At 41.6% G+C, this 21,206-nt stretch overlaps 1 protein-coding gene across 6 annotated transcripts in view; it reads right to left on the bottom strand.

Annotated features, from left to right (window-relative positions):
- The window catches only part of LOC138191789 (membrane-associated phosphatidylinositol transfer protein 2-like), a 42,143-nt gene that overhangs the window by 7,633 nt on the left and 13,304 nt on the right, over positions 1–21,206 (bottom strand). For 2 of the 6 annotated variants that reach the window (XM_069138796.1, XM_069138790.1), the window contains exons 2-16: positions 17,499–17,740; positions 13,230–13,444; positions 12,412–12,533; positions 11,576–11,809; positions 11,105–11,440; positions 9,462–9,557; positions 6,978–7,082; positions 6,822–6,886; positions 5,672–5,916; positions 5,258–5,447; positions 4,812–4,931; positions 2,860–3,074; positions 2,541–2,716; positions 2,055–2,225; positions 869–1,021 (exon numbers count right to left, since the gene is read on the bottom strand). In XM_069138796.1, the coding sequence (XP_068994897.1) occupies positions 869–1,021; positions 2,055–2,225; positions 2,541–2,716; positions 2,860–3,074; positions 4,812–4,931; positions 5,258–5,447; positions 5,672–5,916; positions 6,822–6,886; positions 6,978–7,082; positions 9,462–9,557; positions 11,105–11,440; positions 11,576–11,809; positions 12,412–12,533; positions 13,230–13,444; positions 17,499–17,576 (2,521 nt within the window). In that variant the 5' untranslated portion in view covers positions 17,577–17,740. Of the gene's footprint in view, positions 1–868; positions 1,022–2,054; positions 2,226–2,540; positions 2,717–2,859; positions 3,075–4,811; positions 4,932–5,257; positions 5,448–5,671; positions 5,917–6,821; positions 6,887–6,977; positions 7,083–9,461; positions 9,558–11,104; positions 11,441–11,575; positions 11,810–12,411; positions 12,534–13,229; positions 13,445–17,498; positions 17,741–18,029; positions 18,327–21,206 lie in introns of all 6 variants that reach the window. The other 4 variants (XM_069138794.1, XM_069138795.1, XM_069138793.1 and 1 more) reach the window with 3 other exon arrangements.

Genomic DNA, 21,206 nt, shown 5'->3' with positions numbered 1-21,206 from the left:
TGAAACCACAAGGTCCCCAAAGACAGATTTCTTTACCCAACCGGACATATGACGAGAATATGAATACATAAAACACTTAGTGAATGTAAAATCACAAATGTCCACCTCTGTTAGTCATACCTGTGTATTAGTAACTATTAAGGAGGTAACATTATGTAAAAATCCTTTGTCTTGTCAGTGAAATAGTGCTGGAATATTATAAAATCAGATGACCTCTGACCATTATCACATGGAGAAACATAGGGTACAGTATTATGAGGTTGTATAGACAGAGCTCCATGTCCACTGCGCAAACACAACATCACAAGCAGCACAATGTTCACATCAAAACCTTTTCTCTGAAATTGAGACAACAGTAGAAATACGCTCCGTCATCATCAGTGAGCTGATACAATGGAGATGATGCAGACACACTTAAAACCTGGCTTAAAAACCACAGCACAAACACAAATACTTGCATCCTCCAAACACTGAACATGACGTGACTATGTGAGATCACAAGAACATCCAGTACAAGAGATGCTGATCAGATTTTTGTAAAGTATTTTCATGGCATGATGTAACAATTTGTTATCATTTCTATTTCAAACCAGAAAAGAAAGTCTGAAAAGAACCAGAATTCAACCAATTCAAAGAGACTAGATGCTACAAGGAGATGTAAGCATGCTGTATTTAAACTGGTCTATCAGCACATGTCTGTGTCTTTAACTCTTGAAACAACAGAAATGAAAATACTCAGAGGGAGCATGTGGTGGATCAAAAATCGGAGCATCTCGGACATAACAGCAAGAAGGATGAATAAAGAGACAAAAGGAACACAGCGAGTGAGTGTCAGGACAGATGTAGGTGAATGGGAGCGGCTACACACACTCCATAGTGGCGGGTGTGGCTTTGAGGTAGCCCTCCTGCCAGTTTAGCACGGGCACAGGGATGCAGGTCTCACTGATGGTCTCCTGACAGCGAAGGGACAGAGGAGGCCCGCTGTCAAGTAGCAGCTGAGCGTTGCTCTGGACTGTCTCCACTACAGAGGGAGGTGGAGGGGCAGGAGGGGCAGAAGTGAGGTAGAGATGCAGGTACGTAGATATGGGGACAGGAGGCCAAGAGAAGAAGAAGGAAAGAAGACAAGGAAGACACAAAAACATATGAAGCAAGAACAACCGAACATGAGACGAGAAAGAGTGAAGCCCTAAGTGAAGTCCACTTCTTTTGGACCACAACAGTCGTATTCTGCCATATCACCCTGTTCTACAGTTGGATGGCCTGAAATCTGCTAGTTGTAAAATATTTTGCATGCTTTTGCTTTAAAAATGAACTTGTCTTTAAAATTCTATCTCTACTTAAAACTGTGTTAACTAGTAGCACAAGACCTGAGGATATTCAGTGACAACTTATCTGATGAAGGCTCTCACTTTTAGGTTGAAATCAAAACCCTGGCCAGAAGTAATTAAGAAGCCATTTCATGCTCATACAGCTGATTAACCCTCATATTACTCTTTGATAAGCCCTGTTTCTTCATTCAAAAGTGGAAGGTACGTATTTTAACAAAGAAGAAACTCATAATAATCTCTGTGTCCTTTTTCTTCGAGAATGATAGACAGATATTGGCATAAACAGGGTAGAGTGAGGCTCTAAGGGTTACTCAATTGTAATAAACAGCTCAAACAGATAGCACCAGCTGGACTATCACCACATTTAAATGAATAAACTGCTTCACAAAAGACTTTGAAGCACAAACAGTAGAAAATTTTTTCATTTTTCTTTAAGACAGTATTTACTCTGAGAGAACTCAGTGTGCTACCAAGGTGCGTGTTGTCTATGGCATGCATCCATGGGAAAACAGAACAGTGGGTTACAAACAGTATTTGAAGTGTTAGCTCATGTGATCTTCGGTTAAAAAGATAAGTTAAACTGATATTTGATTGCAGGGAATTTCTCATTTGTGTCTGTGCTTGTGAATACAAGTCAGAACTACACAAATTCTAAACTGTACGATTGGATATTCACTAAAACGATGTTAATGAGGCTTTTATAAATCATCGGTGCAGAGAGCTCACCCAGTAGGGCAGAGTTTCCATCTCCCAGGGGAAAGCGTTGATAACGGGGCACGTTGAAGGGAGGGAGGAGGTGAAATTTCCTCTCCAGCAGAGGCTCCAGGCGGGAAGCTGACGGATCGGCTGGATGGAACAGGTTGTAGACCTGCTGACAGGCAGGTCGCAGCTGAGCCACTAGGGGGAGAAATCAAACCATGGGCATGAGAAATGAGAAGGGAAGAACCTGAAAGATGGGAAATGTATGCAACAACAGCCTCTGTGGATATTTCCCTCAGAAGCACAGGGGGTCTATGAGCATTTAAGTATTGGTAATATCAAACAGTTACAATTACTGAAAATATTTTTATGATAACCTGGCCCCCAGGCTACTATACTGGTAACTAAGGCAAACCTTGGGTACTGACCTGCTACTTTTACAATGTAAGCAATGTTTGCTATCATTGATTACACAACAGGAAACATTGCAATCCTCTCTACGAACAAGCTTACCATCCAACATAGGAATCACAGTCTTTCTCAGGGCGAGTACCAAACCCAGTGGAGATCCAAAGAGGAAAAAGTCAGACACCTCAAAGTCAAACTTCCCCAGGGAGCCTCCATCCAGCATAGTGCTGCTGCTCGACCTGCGTGAGGCTGCGTCGTTCCGCAAGACACTGGAGTGTATGCTGGAAGGACATCACAAAGTCATCTCCTTGTGTGGAACTAAAAATAAGTCATATTCTGACAGTACATGGGGGCTAAGTGCTGAGAGCTTCTTTTTTTTTTATTTCCCAGGGAAAGAATTTTAGTCATCCCACGAACAACACACCTGGACAGGAAAGCCTGGTGTTGTTTTATTGTGTCCAGTTCATAGGTGGAGGAGTCACTTCTCTTGCGCGGCAGTTGTCTCTTGGTGTCGTCACCCGCACCGGTACGAGGGATATCGATGTTACTGCGACTGAGGTGCCGGCTGCCCTCCAAGGTTGGAGACGCTGATCCATGTCCGCTGTTGACAATGATGCCAGGAGAGAGGAGGTCCTGGTCCTACAAGGGAGATTCAGGAAAATCTGTTACGAAAGCTTACATCACTTCAAAACATGTCCACATGTGACCTTATTATAATGTAAAAAAAAAAAAATAGTTTAAAAATACAACCCCGTTTCCAAAAAAGTTGAGATGTTGTGTAAAATGTAAATAAAAACTAAATGAAATGATTTGCAAATCTCATAAACCCATATTTAATTGCAAATAGACCACAGACAACATATCGAGTGTTGAAATGGACAAATTGTTTTGTTTTATAAAAAATATATGCTCTTTTTGAATTTGATGTCAGCAACACGTCTCAAAAAAGTTGGGACAGGGGCAACATAAGACTGAAAAAGTTGTGTAAAGCTAAAAAAAAAAAAACACCTGGTCGAACGCCTCACACCTAATTAGGTTACTTGACAACAGATCAGTAACATTATTGGGTAAAAAAGAAAATGTCAGTCTCAGCAGTGAAGATGGTGAGAGGTTCACCACTCTGTGAAAGACTGTGGGAAAATTGTGCTAAAATGTATAATTAATGTTACTCAAAGTAAAATTTTAAAGAATTTGTGGATTTCATCATCTACGGTTCATAAAATCATTAAAAGATTCAGAGAATCTGGGGAAAGGGACAAGGCTGAAAACCAGTATTGGATGGTCGTGATCGTTGGGCCCTCAGGCGGAGCTGCATTAAAAACAGACACAAATCTGTAATGGAAATCACTATCTTGACTAAGAAACACTTCTGAAAATCATTGTGAACACAGTTCTTTGCTGTATCCACAAATGCTGGTGAAAACTCTACCATGTAAATAAGAAACCATATATAAACATGATCCAGAAACACCGCCACCTTCTCTGGGCCCGAGATCATTTAAGATGGACTGAGGCGAAATGGAAAACTGTGCTGTGGTCTGACGAATCAAAATTTGAAATTCTTTTTGGAAATCATGGACGCTGCATCCAACAGGTTAAAGAGCAGAGGGACGACCCAACTTCTTATCAACGCTCATTTAAAAGGACAGCATTCGTGATGGTACAGGGATGCATTAGTGCACATGGCATGGTTAGCTTGCACATCTGGGAAGACACCATGAATGCTGAATGATGTATAAAGGTTTTGAAGAAACATATGCTGCCACCCAGACACCGTCTCTTTCAGGTAAGGCCTTGCATATTTCAGCAAAACAATGTCAAACCACATTCTGCACAAATTTCAACAGCATGGATCTCTAGTAGAAGACTCTGGGTGCTAAACTGGCCTGCCTGCAGCCCAGACCTGTCACCCAATTAAAGAAATTTGGTGCATTATTGAAATGAAAAATATGACAGAAGAAACCCTGAACTGTTGAGCAGTTAAAATGATATCTTGTGCAACAATTGGACTTTTCACTCCCTAAAGTCCAGAAACTGGTCTCCTCATTGCCACAGGTTTACAGAGTGTTGTTAGAACAAGAAGTGATGCAAAACAGTGCAAAACATGCACCTGTCACAACTTTTTTGAGATGTGTTGCTGGCATCAAATTCAAAATAAGCACATATTTTTCATAAAACAATACAATTTCTCAGTTTCAACACTTGAGATGTTGTCTTTGTTCTATTTTGAATTAAATATGGGCTTATGAGATTGGCAAATCATTGCATTTAGTTTTTCTTTACATTTACAACGGGATTGTACATGCACTAGTGTTCTAGGTTATTTTATGATGAGTTCAAACACTGTAATCATGTACAGTATGTATTGTCTCTTACCTGTACGCTAATGACACTGCCCCTGCGACTGCTGTTCTGGCTTTCGTTTACTGTCTGATTGCTGCTGCACAGACCATCAAACCCCAAGATTCCTCCCACACAGTCCCCTATCAGGCACACCTAAAATAGAAAAAGAAACTATATTTATGACATACAACCTTCGGGTTCAGGTTTACCTACAATATTAATACACCTTCTCCAAACATCACAAATTGGATGTTAACATAAGAAACAAATAATTACGGTGTTTTATTTGACTTTTAATATATTGTCCTAAAAGGTAACAATTCATGCTGGTTTAACTGTGATTGTTTATATAAATCTTTGAGAACAAAAACACATGAGAAACTCATAATAAAATGTCTACTACAACAACAAGACAAAAAAAACAAAAAAAAACCTCTGAGAATCCAGCAGTACTAATACTTTACAGGGTAGTAACTGACCTGGCCAGAGAAGGAAGCTCCATCCAGAGACTTTAAAAAGTCGGTGTACACCTGGTTGGCTCTGACAATGACGGTGGCCACCGCCTCCTGATACTGGGGAGCAGAGGTGGCCAGGAGGGGCAGAGCTGCCAGCGGGATGTGGTCCTGGCTGCTGGACAGACAACCCTCATCGTAGCTGTAAGGACTCAAGCTGTCGTAAAAGACCAAAGTTGAAAAAAAAACTAATAATGAACTTAGTTTAAAATCCAAAGCAAACACAGAGGACTTTGAGGAAATAAACACAGGAAGAGGGGATGCACCTGGACCTCTTCCATCAGAAGCAAACAGCCGTCACAGCAAATAAACATAGATCTGTAGTCATTATACACACTTCTTGGGGCCTGCAGAAAAATGAGTGCATGTGTTTTCTCTTACTTGGACACTAGGGAGAAGGCCTCCGCACAGATGGCAGGGCAGGGCACCAAGCGGATGGCGATGCGTCCCAGCGCAGCAGGGTAGTGAACACGCATGACTGTGTCAAACGCCGTGCTAATTGTGTTGACGTCGGCCTGCTTGCTGTTCTGGTCCCCTCCGCCTGTATCCAGGATGTTCCCTCCATGCAGGACCAAGATCAACACATGGATCTTGGAAGGCTGCAGACACTGCTGGGATGAGCTCTCCTGAGAACAGTAAGTTAAAAGGAGAAGGATGGATGAAAACACTGAAGAACAGCCCTTGGAGAATGTTCTGTAAGTAGTTTATTTATATATAAGAATGGCCCAAAACAGCATGCTTAAAAATCACAGATAACCAATAATGCCTTTGCAACTGGGCATCAAATCCTATTTATCCCATTTTATGGGTTTTGACTATTTGTGTCAATCTCTTCAAAGATGGACCACACAGCAAACTTCTTTTCACAACCATAGAGGGGCGGAGAACCATGAAGGGAAACAGAACAGAGCCAAACTCCACCTGGACAACTGTTCAATTAACAGCAAACAACAACCATGCTTCCTGAGGACAAGTCACATTGAATAGCACAGCACAATGTGTAGTTTTGTCTTTTACGTCTGACCCAAAACTTCACATGTTCATAGAAGCACTATAAACGGCACAGCTGTAAGTACAGGGGATTTGAACAGAGGGGGGTGACGCTGAGGAGTACACATGGTTTTGGGTTTGGGCAACGACGAGGAAAAGGGCAGGGGCAGTAAGTACTGGGTTTGTCCAGACGGATCGGAGGTTTCTGTGGAACTGCTGTGACCCACAGTGTGAACTGGGGCCAAAATGTTTACTTACTGACTGGTGCCTTGTCACCATGATGGTGGGAATGGGAGAGCTATCGGCTTGGCTGCTAAGAGAGCCACGCATCTGAACACAAGAGGACAGAGGACAAACAGCCCTTCTCTTATCCTCCAAAACTTAAATCCTGATATAGAACGTTTCACAGTAAAAGCTTGAAAGGGAATTTTCTTCTCGCTGGTTCTTTCGGAGTATTTATTTCACAGATGTAACTGCATCAGAAGATGCTGTTTAGTACTGGGTTTTGTACACACTCCCACTCACTGTTTGACACACATACCTCATCTAGTCTCTCCTCACTGGTCGTTCTTTCATAATCCAGGGTCATTTCCTTGAACAGCTCACCTGAAAACACACATACACACATTCTTAACACGAAGTATCACCGATGTGTGACTGTTCATGATGAAGTGCCTGTCCGTGGTCTTCATCATACCAGGTGTTTCCTCTGCGTCAGCTGCTTCAATCTTGTCCATGAGATCGTTTGAGTTCCACTTGGCAATTTCCTTTGGGAAGACCTCCTCGCCATCTGAGAAATCCTCTGCAGGGGAAACACATGAAGTGATGATTAACTACAGTATATCTTCCATCCATGGTTTACAAATCTGTCGTTACAAAGCAGTATAACAACTTTATAGTGTTCCTCTGGGTCATATGATTTACATTCTGTTCTAAAGTTGAATAAAGAAACAGGAGAGCAAACGTGAGGGAACATTGTCAAGGTTTCCCAAAAGGTAGTGACAAATAAATCACTTGATTTTTGTATTTATAACCACCTAATGTGATGCATCGCTCACTGTGGTGGACATCAAATCGATATTATGTCAGCTATTTCATGTGTGAAGTATAACCTTGGTGTTCATATAGGGCTGGGAAGTGTATTGTATTTTGCAGCCTCAAATGGCAGATACATACATTGTGTGTGCTGGAGGACAGTGGAACAGAGGTAGTATGGTTTAATCACCATGATAGATTCTCAGAAAATAAAAAACAATTGATTGATCGTTTGATTGTCTTTTGAATTCATCTAAATATAAGGATGGACTGTGTTATTCATCCACTGACATTAGTCTTTGATTTAAAAAGGAAGGTCCAGAAACTAGAATATGAACTTTTCATCCCATATTGTTTATTCCCATGTCAATTATCATTATATTGTAAGCGTCTTCATTTATAAGGAACAGACAGCTGCTTCTTGTTCACTTCAGTTTGCACTAGCAAATTTAATCTATAATTTAATGAACAAATATCAGAACATTTTATTTATTTCCTCCGTTGTTACACTACAAATAAATAACACAAATGTTGGAAATCAAATGGAAATCATTTTTATTTAATCTTGGCTTACTATCAATACTAATAGTAGGTTGCAGTCAGTTTCAGCAGAAACTGTCTTTAACAGCCAAAGAAAAGCCTTCTGTCAATAACTGGATGAGTTTCTAAGAGATGATGTGTCCTGTAAACAGTTCAAATCATTTTTGCAGTTGTTTCAATATCTTTTGGATTTATTTATAAATATGTAGAACAATCCAGTCTTGAACTGGGTAAAAGTCAAGGTGTAAGGATAAACAGTGTCTTAATTTCACCACTAGAATTCATCTAATTCAAGTCAATAAATAACATGTCATTCTGGCTGCATTTGCAGGTTGTGAGTAGTTCTAGAAATCTGTGTGGCTTTATAAGACAAGTTAAGTGTGTTCAACTTTTGGTAGATTCACACTTCTAATGATGATATATCGTTATATATCAGACACACTGAATTTGGTGTCTATGATGAGTTCTCCTCCCGAAAGCTTTCCTTTATTAATTTGCACAAAGAAATTAGAGGGGAACGTGACAGTGGAAAATAAACATACACATGCTTCTCCAGTGTTTGAAACAGATTATTACTGCACGAGGGCCATGATCACAAACAAACTGTAAAGACAGAAATCTAATATCAGAAGCAAGCTGAGCCAAGTCAGTTTGTTTCCATATTTAATGTGTGTACCTCCATCATGTGATTCATCCAGGCACCAGAGCACACATTTCTGTTTGTGTGTATCAGTTCATTTTGATACACCATAAAGGCACATCCTATCTTAACCCCATTTATTTACTTTAATTTAAGAACAGCTTATTCCATGATGTCATCTCCGCAGTATAGAAATATTTGTAAATCATAATAACTGAAATTGGAGTAACTGTGATGGAAACAGTGGGTTATAAACACTAATTTATGACAGTGTGGCCATAAATTTAATCAGCTTTCACTTCAGACAGCCAACACATAATAATTAATCCAAACACACATGAATACTGCAGTACATAAAAATTATCAAATATCAACACAATTCACTGAAATTATTGCCTTCCAGTTATGCCACATGAAGAAACTTATTAAACTTATTATAAGTGGAAGCTAATAAGAGCAGCAAAATCAGTATCAATATAATAAATGACAGTAACATGCACAATTTTATTCTTGTTTCATCATCATGACTAAACGGTAGGTCACAATTTCACCACACAAACGATGGTGAAGGGGATCATTTACTGCTTGGACGCATCATGATTTGTAACGGGTTGTGTGTGCGTAACTTTAAATGACAATGCAGGAACTGGAATGTGTTGGTGAGTGAGGGTCTGGTGGGCAGAGACGATTGTGATTTCTGAACTTGACGTCAGGATGAGACACGTGGCCCGTGTCCTCAGCCAAACTCCTCCAGCAGGGAGCATGGCGGTTGCACCACACACCCACCTATTTCAACTGCAGCCCCAAAGCATGCTGGGAATCTGGGAAGCCTAAGAACTGATCTATGGTCAAAGAGATGCATGCAGAGTAATTGAAGAAGGGAGCAAGCAGGTTTTTTGAAAAGTGAACACAAACAAACATTTGATCCAACTTCCACATTTAATTTGAAATCAAAGCAGGGTTTACCATGAGCGTCGAAGAACTCCTCGTCTGAGCTGTCATCGGAGTCTCTTGCTATGCTCTGCATCCTCCACTCTGAGATGCTGTGTCGTGATGGGCTCACTGAAAAAACACACACGAGTAAAAGATTCACTGTTATTTTGGGACATGTGTTTTAGCTTCTCTCTTTTCCTTTCAAACACACACACACAGGCGCACACACACGCCCGCGCACACACACAGTACAACAAAGAAATATTGCACAACCCCCACCCCCCACCCCACACACACACACACACACACACACAAACAGTGTTACATAAACATGCAACAGTCTCTGTGGTGCATTGCTTCATCACAGATGGACTGTTGGTGGTCAGGGGTGCTGTGTGAAAAGTGAGGATCAACGTAGCACTGACGAGCTACAATCACACCATACACTAAAGGGCAGCTGAGGAAAATGGCAAAATTAAAAGCAGGACTTGTCTATCACATCTTCAGTCTATGCCTCACATTTCATTACTGCAGAGGAAGAGAGGGGGGCATCACTCTGAGGGGCAGTAAGAGAGGGGCACAGCTGTAGCTGTCAGCACACAGAAGGAAACTGCAGTGGTGGAGGGCAGGGTCAGGAGCGTCAGCCTCCTCTGGTCTGTGATGTCAGCACTGCTGCTAAAAATAGCCCAGCGGAGAACCACAGGGGGGAGTTACAGGGTTGAATCAAGGAAGGCATGCTGAATGAGAGTCAGGATCTATGTAGTAGTTACAATGAACACTACCTTCAGGAAGGGGTGACACTTGAGATGTGTGTGTGTTCAGACATGTGGTTTGTGACGTCAAAGTTGTTGCTAAAAATAACCTGGGTAGGTGTGAGTAAATGTGGTTCCAACTAACATGAGGCGCCGGACAGAGAAGCAAAGCGTGGTACATAAGCAGAGTCTGCATACTAAAAAGCCGCTCCCGGGGTGTTTGACTTTATTAACACCAATTCAACATTTGGAGCTCAGAGCTCTTCAGTAGACTCTGATTAATTCAGCTTAGAGGCAACTCTCATTGTGTCCACCTGTGTACAGCTGAACCAAACAATACCGCTACTGTACCTCCTGTGCAGCTACAACTGTAACCCCAGTGAAATCAACTGCAGATTTATAATACTAAACCTTAACCTTTAAAATTTTCAGGGAGGTGAGAGTTTTGAGTCTTTTATAGTATATAGTAAGTACAACATAGAAATTATCCCAGAAAAAAAATCATACAAATGAAAAGGCAACGCGCTACTTTATCTTAGCTTGAAGCTTGACCTTGTTGAATTCATAACATACTGGCTTCCAGTGTGGGCAGGTCTCAAATATCACAACTGGCTGTGTTTACTTATGGGACAGTTTAACTCAAATGTTAGTATACCTCAGTCTTTAAGTGTGTAGAAAGGAGTCAGGCAGCAGGCTGAGCAAATTAGGCTTCAAGGCGTGATATATCACGTAGATATAGACGTGATAATGTGTGAGGGAAGGTGATGTAGGTGCAGAACTCCAGGAAAAGAGGCTGAAAAATGTATACGTGGGAGTCATGTGAATACAAAATTAATGTGATACCTTTCACAACAGTGCCAGTTTCAAACACTGTCCTGCACAGAGGTTTCACAGGTGCATAGGTGAAGATGGCATGCTCCTCACCTCCTCTCTTGGATGAGCGGGAGGATCGGGAGGAGGTGGACCACTGCTTAGTGAGCACACCTCTTGGCTGGAGTGTCTCCCCTCCTGTGCTAGCAACCACTTCCTCAGTTTCAATGGAGCTGATTGCCTCTTTAACTTCCTGTTCTTTGTCTGGAGATGGAGCACATCCGTTGGCCTCGGTGGCCTCCTCTGCCTGGCTGAACTGGGCCATCTTCCTGGCCAGGGCCAGCTGGGTTTCCAGCTCTAGGTGCCTGATGTCCTCCATGGTCAGACCATACCACTCATCCTGCCAGCACCAGGCCTGCCGGTGGGCTCTCACCATCACCTTTCTCAGTCCTTTTGAGAGAGGAGAATGAGAGAAGAATTATAATAATGCATCTTATAAACTTACACTCTAAATGTACTGTTAGTAAAAGTATTAAACTACCATATGACATGAAATGCTTCTGTATTCTTTTTCTGTTTACTTACCAACATCATGAATGAAGCGCTCAATCTTAGACTGCATGCCCCAGTAACGGAATTCCACCTTGCAGAGTTTGTAGGCACACATGATTGGGGTCTTCCCTGGGTTATTGATGTACTCTTCTATCCAGTCATCCTGCAGAGGACCCCTCTGGGTCTTGTCTGACTTGTAAAGCCTTGGGTCTTCCTCTGATTTGTACTCATGAGCAGCAATGGGATCTGTCACTATGTCGATTGGGTCTGCCAAAGACAATTCATATTCAGAAAACAATTACTTTTGGTGCCAGGTGTTTTAGATGGATTGCATGAATGTAGTTTATTATGATGTCATTGTGTGAGCATTAGTGGGTGGAGTAGTAGAACTTGTACGGGCCTGTGTTTAACAGCTTCAAATTCCTTTTATAACGGAATTTTAGGTGGAAATCAGTTACACAAGAATGAGTGAACTATAAAAATCATTACAAACAATACTGTAAATGGGTCACTATATGCCATATAACCATTTATTACGGTATTATTTCATATTCAATGGGCTAACATGCTCTCAACCACAGACAAAAACAGATGTTGTAATGTTAAACTGCCACAAGTGGGCCTCATCCACTTCTTATGTTTGAATAACAAGAGGGCAGAAAGACCATCAGACTAAACTTCCTAATATTAACCTGAAACCTTAAATAACTAGAACAAGAAAAGATCATTACTTGCTGTATTGATTCTCTAATGTAGCTATATGGTAGCACATACACTATACATACGTAGCCTGATACATATTAATCAGTATTTTAATATCTAAGTTTATGTTGTCATAATGGTTCAGGATTGATACCAGATGGTCTTACCAATTGTTCTCTGTCTCTTGTCCACTGCAGACATGTTGAAGACATCTGCTTGATTGCCTGTGTCCGGTTTGTAGTAGGTCTCGATGTCAATAGAGAACTTCTCAACAAAGGGACAGGTGTACCTGAAAGAGAAGCGTCAATAAAAAAAACTGAATAGAACAACTGAACCAACAACGCAAGAGTGAAGTAGAGGCTGACGCCTTCCTTCATTCAGAGACTTATTTTCAAATGAATGGCTCAAGATCAGAAGTATTTTATTTGAGTGACAACATCTTCTCACTGTTGAGGATAGAAGACATGAGAGGCAGGCCCATCTGAGGCATCTGCAGCAACTGGCTGAATAGATGTGTCAACAGGAACTTGGAGTCTATCAATATCCTCACAGTACAGTCAAGGGCACATCTCATTTCAGCACCTTCATGTTTCTGTGTTTGCTGTGCCCTACACAGACAAACCGTCTGACACCCTGAGAGGGGCCATTAACGTCGAGCAGTCTGGGAGCGCTGCTGGTCACATGCCAATCTGATGGCGTACCAGGTAATATTCTGACAGCTTGCTCTGAGGTCTTTATTTTCTCTGGGCTTTCTCTGAGAGACTGCTGGACTGAAGCCTGAACAAAAGCAGGGTTTGAGCTATGATCCTCTACACAAGCTAAAGTTTAATTTTTGTCCTTAAAAGTGTGTACACCTTCTGACTGCGGCGGCACACAGCATTTATTTGATTTAAATAATTCTGAGTTTGTTCAGCCTTGGCAGCAGGACACTCACTCCTGTTTTAAAGGAGTGCGGAGGTGGCCTTTTTGTAGGGGCAAACTTCACCTGGTGCGGGTGAAAGGGTAGGCATTCCAGGACTCCTCTTCAACCCTCAGCGCTGCTTTGGGCAAGATGGAGCGGAACCAGCTTGGAATGTGCATGCCGATGTGGTAGACCTTGTGGGTGTACTGGCCCGTCCCACCTGGTCCATCTGTGTAGGGCTTATTCTCCAGGATCTCCACCCCGCTACCTTCACCACAGCTCTCTTCTCTGCTCTTTTTCTGAAAGATGAATAATGAAGTTTCAGTGAGTTGGCAGAGTGTATATTTTTGCATATTAAAATTGTCCTGTTAAGAGTGTTAAAGTTAAAAATATTAATACTTATTTACATTCAATCTAAAACAAATGTTTAAGCAAGAAATTGAATATCACATGGATGGATAAGGCGCCGTTTTGCAGATACATTCTGTTGTTACAGTGAGTGTACCAACAACAACCACAGCAAAATTCATAGCTTCCTGAATGATCTGCTGGCCCTGAATTGCAAATCAGGAAGCCCAACAACCAGTTCATGGAGCCACACCTTTCCCATATTTACATTCTTGGTGCACAGAGGAAGACAGGCTGGGTGGAGTCTGGTGATGCAGTTGCATACAGCTACAGCCAGGTGATTCAAAGACAGGAATGTAAGGCATTGGCAAGAGGAAGGTTTGTAATTATTGCGAAATCAATGAAACAGGAAACCTAAACAGCAGAGCATAGCCCAAGTGCTGACAATAAAAAAAACACAGGGAGCAAAGCTCAAGGACCATAAATGTTCGAGATTACTGAGGTATCCTCTTCTCTGTTACTCTTATCAGCAGTTGTCCAGTCTTTTCACATACAGTTCAAAGTTTGTTGAAGGCAGTATTTAATGCTGCACCAAGATAATAGGGAGACAGATTTCTCTAGTCGGTCCAGTGGAGGGAGGGTGATGTGAGTGAGCCAGTGAATCAGGGGTAGGGAAGAGGAAGCCATGAAGCATCCAGCACTCCGGACCTCATTACCTCTGACAGGTCATTCATTAGCCACCCGCCCTGCTCTCAACAACCCAGACACAGCTCCAAAGACACAGTGCAGACGCCACAGCACCGTCAAACTGGCCGTACACACAGCTAACACACAAGACAGGAACTCAACAATGGGAGATTCAGGGGCTTTACAGTATACAACAGTATATGCATACAAACATTACAAAAACCTATGCAGCTGTAGAAAAACATACATGTTAGGAAAAATGTGTATACACAGATTATTAATTTTAAATATGTAAAGGAAAAGTAAACCCCAAAATGGAAAAAAAAAAAAAAAAAAAAATCCTGCAACGGGACTGTTCATTTAATTTGGTTCCTGACGTGTGACTGCAGCCTGTCAAATGTAACTGCCCTTCTTCTCTCCCTGGAGCAATGGGTGATTCTCTCCAGTGCACCAGGAAAAAAGATTACAATACACTGGCCAGGGCTTAGCTGTTCCCTTAGGGGGAAACAAGGAAGTAGATAACATGCTTAAAGTCAAATAAACACTGAATGTAATATTTTATATTAATGAATACAACACACTTTGTTCATTTGTTTACAGAGGTATACTGGACCTGTTGGGGAACAAATAAAGAAATAATTTTCCAGAGGATGTACCTCTGGAGGTGTGTCAGCCACCTTTACAGGGGAGGAAGGGAGGCTCTCTGTCTGTACCCTTTTACTTTAAAATATTGTTTGGCTCGGTACACGACAACAAAGTGCCTGTTGTGTTGTGAGTTTAAGTCCTGTCACATGGCTCTCTCTTTTTCTCGGCCAACCTTTCTTTAAAACAGCCATCATACCTTTACAAAATGAAAGCTATCCTCTTGATAGCCTTCTGTATGTGTTTAGATCAGACGGCTTTGACAGGATAGGAGTCGCATCCTGTTTTTTTTTTTTCCTCTTGCCGTCAACTTAGTGAGGCAGGTTTCCTGTTTGAGATGGTGCATTTCACTTAACACCACAGATACAGTTGCTAAGTCAAAACATGATGGATATATGCGTATGAATGAGACACAATGAGAACTTCTCATATTTCATTTCTTGCACATTGAGCATTTTCTTCTTACCTTAGTGCAAATCCCTACACGCTGATAATGAATTTACAATTAGCTATCAAATAAGAAGGTGGTGTAAGGGTAAAGGAAGTGAGAGGAAAGATATGGGGTGGGGCCTTGCCTCAGGAGGTGCAAATATGGCCAGGCTGTCGTAAGGCCCTGGCTGCATCTCTGAGGCTTACACCGGAGAAGGATCGCAGTCAGGCAGGCCTACATGCTGTAGTTGCCCTGGTAACATGCAGCAATGAAGCGCAAGTAGCCACACTCTCTTTCCTTCCATCCCCTCTCTCATGTCTTCCCAGCCTCTCTTTTTATCCTCCATTTCCTCTTTTCATTCACTCCCTCTCGTGAACAAAACCTGACCACTGGCATGCTGCTGAGGTCATGGTTGCCATAGTGACAGAAGGCTTACAGCAATGAGGCTGTGTGGGGATGGTGAGGTCAGGGGAAAGGTAACTCTGGGTCAATAACGGAAGAATTCCTCGTCCCGTGATTTGTTTACATGCTTGAGTGCACAAATGAAGTGCTTTTTTCATAGACTAAGACTTTGTGTAAATCTGCTTGCACAATGTTCTATCTAAGGAAATCTATCTGGCGGCAAATATGAAACAAAAATTTTGTTATGCGTCTCACAATATTAATAACTCTCCACAATATACTGTTCAATGCAACAAAAGGGCCAAAGAATGATTAAATACATTGAAATGTTGTGCAGTGACTAGTTTGTGCTGTCTTGAAATGTCTATTTGCTTTGGGGCATGTCCGCTGAGTCATGTTCCCATCCATCTACAGCTCAACTGGATTACCTGTCCGTTTAGTACACCATGAGGAGAACATGAAGAAAAACAACAGAGCAACAAACAAGTTTGCCAACTGAAAAATCTGATATTCTTTATGGACAAACTGTTTTGTAGTAAAATGAGAAAAAAAGAGCCCTCTGTAGCAATACAGTTAAAGAAAAACTGTAGCTTTTTTTAGAATAATATTATTCCATTGAATGGACATAAATTTTAGACAACCTTGTCTAGATAAACACTCTTAGATTTGGGTATAAGATTTACAGATGTAGAAGCGACATCTCTATATAAAGGTCTGCATTTGATGGTCATGCTGAGGTTTCCTACAGCGAAATGCCCACCTTGTCCAACGGAGATGCTGCCTTAAGGGATGCAGCTCCCATATGACTGTCCAATTGCAACTCTGACTCACCATAAATTTACCATGTTTAGCTGCTCATTTCACCTGGTGCAGCACTATGAAATTTTTTTTGGACTTCTCGTGGTTCCCAATTAAAAAAAAAAAAAATTATATATATTTTTTTTAAACGATCTCCTTCTCCTACAATATAAGATCGCTGAAGAAGCCAGCAAAATTCCTCAACCTGATCAAACAGGCCTGTAACTTCAACCTGCTCTTGAACAAACTTTCACTTATAATACACATTACATAACCATGCAGCTCAAATCCCAACAATCTGCTAAATCTTTGGAGTAAAGACCAGCACATTGTCTCAAACAATAAACATTTTAACAGAAAAATGCACCTAGATGCCTCAATATGAATAACACATCTCAAAAATAGTAACTTAATAATACATCATTTTTACCACAGCCTCAGTTTATTCTCCATGCCTCTTCTGTGTGCTGCTGCTCACATTGCACCTGGCAGTAACACTGAATTAAATAAATCCTCCTTCATGTACACATGCCATATGAAGAGAAAATATGTTGCCACACAGGATAACTAAAGCTGTAGAAATGGGCAGCTATAAGCACTCAAGCTCTGACACAGACTCTCCACTCCACCTAGATGACTGGTTTGACAAATGAAACTGTCTGACACAGACAAAGTAATATGTCAATCTCCATCACAGCAGTGTGTGTGCACTGAGTTTGCAGTGAGAGCAGAGTAACCCCACCCTTCTCCTTCAGAAACATGCGGACTATGATAGTTGGAAAGAGGCAGCTTTAGAGAGTTTAAATTGGATAATCCATCAGCACACAAGTTTTCTTTGTTCCGTTACTTCACCAGCGTCACACACCGTGTGACCAATCATTTCATAATTCGGCACACTGCGATCAAAGTCTTGAAACATTTCCTGAGTTAATTTATCTCCTCTCTGATTGCTTGCTTTTGTCCCTTGGTTTTGGCATCACTTGGCCATTTTTGGCGCAGTCAGTGTGGGTGAGAATTTGGTAATGAATGTGGCGTTGTTGCCTCACCTGGATCATATAGAGCTGGGCAATGCGATACTCCTCCACACTCATGGGCATGGGGATGCGGTACTCCTTGATAAGCATGGTGAATGTTGGAGAATGGGGAAAAGGGGGATCAGGGAGAAGATTGACAAGGGAAAGGGGGAGGGGGGGCAGAGGGAAGGGAAGGGGCGAGGGGAAAGGAAAGACTCTTGGTGCTCCTATATGCGACTCGTCAAATCAGCAGCTGAAGTCCACATTCATGGTTCCTGTTGAGAAAAGCAAAAACAAAAATGAGGAGCTATGAATGAAAAACAAACAATCAAGCGGTAGTATTTGTTACAGTCTAAGTATGCTGTTAAGGTTGATGATGGACATTCAAAAACACTTATTGTTCCCTCAAACAAGAAGGAAATGTCAATTTCCATCACTCGAAAGCAGAAATCCACAGAAAAATCATTCATCATGAGCAGAACATGCCAACACACAAATAATTTTTTGAAGCTGTGAAATTCCTCTGCAAACAACCGAGGACAAAGATTCATTCTCGTGGCTCACATGCAGGTGAAGAGAAGAGCCGGAGTGTCATTCAGAACAAATGCTCAACGTAGTTACTGTATATCTGGTCCCAGCCTTGGCACCGAGAACAAGCATCATCGTCGTGTCTCCATCCAGCATCGCACATCCAACAAAGGCACTTCCCAGGAAAATGTTCCTTCTTATACGCAGGCCCCTGCTCGGTGTGTGTTCAGGGGGGGTGGCCGGAGTCTACGGAGAGCACCCGTGCCTTGCCGACGTTCCCAACAGCCACCCTGTCTCTCCCAACCCTCCAGCACCGTCACATGGGGGGGCTCACTGAGCATAAGAGGGATTACAGTTGAGTGGGGAGCATTACATAACATTGTAAGAGCCCCCTGTGCATGAGGAGGTTTCACAAATAGCAGCCTTAGAATTACACAAAGCATTGTTTTCAAACCACTGGGCAGATAAGGGTAGGTGTGGGCTATACATATGCAACGTGTGGGTGGCGTGAGTTGCAGAAGTCGGATTTGACTGGTGAGAAAAGAAAAGCTCTCCGAAGCTAAGCAAGTACAAAACACGATCATGACTGTACAGCACTGTGCTGCATTGTAGTGGAGGTTTATCGTAATTAAATATCACAGGTGTCGGCTTCACTACCTGAAGAGGAGTCAATAAGGGGAGAGAGATATCTACTTGCTGAAAGAATACTTCCGTCAAAATGAGTGATGACACGCACGAAGGAGCACATTACTACACAATCTTTAAGGAAAAACCGGTTACTCCAGTTCATGAAGGGGATACAATTATCACTATTACAGGCTGAATCCTTGGAGTTTTTTTTTTGTTTTTTTTTTTACATTCTTCAACTTGGATATGCAGCATATCAGAAAGAAAGCTCCAAACCTTTTAATAATTCAACAACAAAGATTTAAAAGTCTATTTAACGAAGGGACAGTTCAGTCTGTATTCATATAGATCTGGGGAAAACACTGGGGACAGGATCTTAGTCACAGTTTTGAGGAGACTGTACTGTACAGTGTGTGTAAGGGAAGACACCAACACCATCCTGGCACAGCCTCCATTTAGCAATTCGAATGTGACTACACAGCTTTGCATAACACCAATATTTGCTCACTTCTGACCTATGGCAGCAGCTGGAACTTGCTTTGGAGCCTGGCCATTCCGTCTAATCACACTAAGCACATAAATATTCCCGCTGCGTCACTTATGCAGCACAAACAAACGCCCGCCTTGGTGAGGGTCCTGGTGTTGCTGGTCCTCCACCTATTGGGCGCTTGCCCGTGCAACTCCTCACTGAAGACACTCGTGTCTAAAAGCTTGCTGACTGCTAGGACAAAGATGCAGCCTGTGCAATTTATCAACCTGCAGCAGCTGCTTACTAACAGACTGGGATGTGTTCTGCTTAAAAGAGTTGTGTTCGAAACATCTTTTAAGTAATATCACTGCTTTACAAGGAAGAACAATGCGTTGACAAAATCAGAGCAGAAACACCGCGTTTTGCTGAAAATAACAGCACTCTTGGGAAAGGCTAGGAAAAAAAGTAGGCTAGCTGGAGGGGCCCGGAGAAACGCCTGTGGCTCAGGAGCCAAGAAGCCTGTAGAAGTAAGAGCCAAGCTTGACAGAGGAAGGCTTGTCCTTGTTGACAGAGCTGATCAGCTTCACTATTTACTTAAAGTCTGTTTCCACAAAGTGGCAACAGTTTAAATGCGGGTTGCAAAAGATGCTGCAACAAACTTCCAAGTGTTTCTGAGAATTTCCTCTGGGCCAAAGATTCAGGATGTAACAGCTGTACAGATCTGGAAGTCATTCTCTTAACTCTTAATTGTTCTCTTTGACACGGCGTGACAAATTCTTTTACTGTCTGATTATCTGCAGGAGAATGACCACTGTGTGAACTAAAGCCCAGCCACCGCCAGTCAACCCACGTACAAGGAAGTGACATGAGGTATGTAAAAAGAGGGAGGGCATAACAAACAGACAGAAACACAGGAAAAGCAACAAGCATCTGAACAGTCTGTCAAAACCTTGCTCTCCAGCAGGATTTGGAGCCTGTGGTGATGATGCTGCTCAGCGATTTGTAGTGAGCCGGGTGATTTTAGCCACCAACTGCCAAGCAGGATTATAACAGTTCTTATATTGGTTAGAGCTGCAAGTAACAATTATTTTCATTATCAATTAATCTGTTGATTATTTTTGGATTATTCAATTCAACTATAAAAGCATATAAAATGTCAGAAAATGCTGGAAACAGACAATCATAATTTCAAAGAGTGTAAACTGATGCCGTCCAACTCCTGAGATACATTTTTTTTGTTCATAATTTACTCAAAGCACATACATTTTCTGCCATTTAATCGAATCGAATTAAGTAATTGTTTCAGCACCATTATTTGCATTTTGTTATTCAGAGAACTTTTTTTAAAACAAAAATTTCAGTATCATTCATTTTTGCTTCATTCTGTTTCAGGACAAAAAAAGATATTGAAAGGCCTTCTCATATTTGGTTTATGTCATCAAAATATCAGGAACAAAATATAGCCTCTGGCTGTATTTAACATATGTAAGATAAAATAAAACTTTGTGTGTACAGACTTGTCCAGATTTGTCAGGCAGAGATTAAGATTTTAGTTGAAACTTCCCCCTCTCAACAATGTTTTGTTCCAATTGAAATAAATAATTTATGATGTTTTGTTTCAGCATCGCTTTTAGTAAAACATGGAAATCTCATGGCATACTGTTTGTCCAGTATCTGTATCTCCCTGTCTAGCTGCAGTTTTCTTTACTAATGGGTGCAACAGACAAGGATGGGCACACCCAAACTTGTGGATACTCAAACCTGATAAAAAAAAAAAAAAATAACATACTGTATATTTCTGCATTTTGACTGATGTATTTTGCAATGCCTTCTCCTTTAATGATCCACTTTAGATTAGGTTGTCTGAATTAGTGTAAGAGTGTCTGACTGCTCCACAAATACAGTCTAATCATTATGTTTCCTTTTCACCTCTATTCCAGGTACAGCGCTATCCTGAACAAACATTTCCTCCTGATAGTTGAAATCAGTGTGTCTCTGACTCTTTCCTTTGTGACTGATGCAGATGCTGCACACAGCATAGGACGGGTAATGCACGATCCACCAGCAGCCTCGAGAGAGAGAGAGAGAGTACTGGCACCATGCTTGACCCAGAAAAA

This window comes from Embiotoca jacksoni, unplaced genomic scaffold (assembly GCF_022577435.1).
Source record: "Embiotoca jacksoni isolate LCO1_2020_lvr unplaced genomic scaffold, fEmbJac1.0.p SCAF_8, whole genome shotgun sequence".
NCBI classification, from domain to species: domain Eukaryota; kingdom Metazoa; phylum Chordata; class Actinopteri; family Embiotocidae; genus Embiotoca; species Embiotoca jacksoni.
The sequence above is the reverse complement of the archived record's forward strand: the minus strand, read 5'-3'. Positions and strand labels throughout refer to the sequence as shown.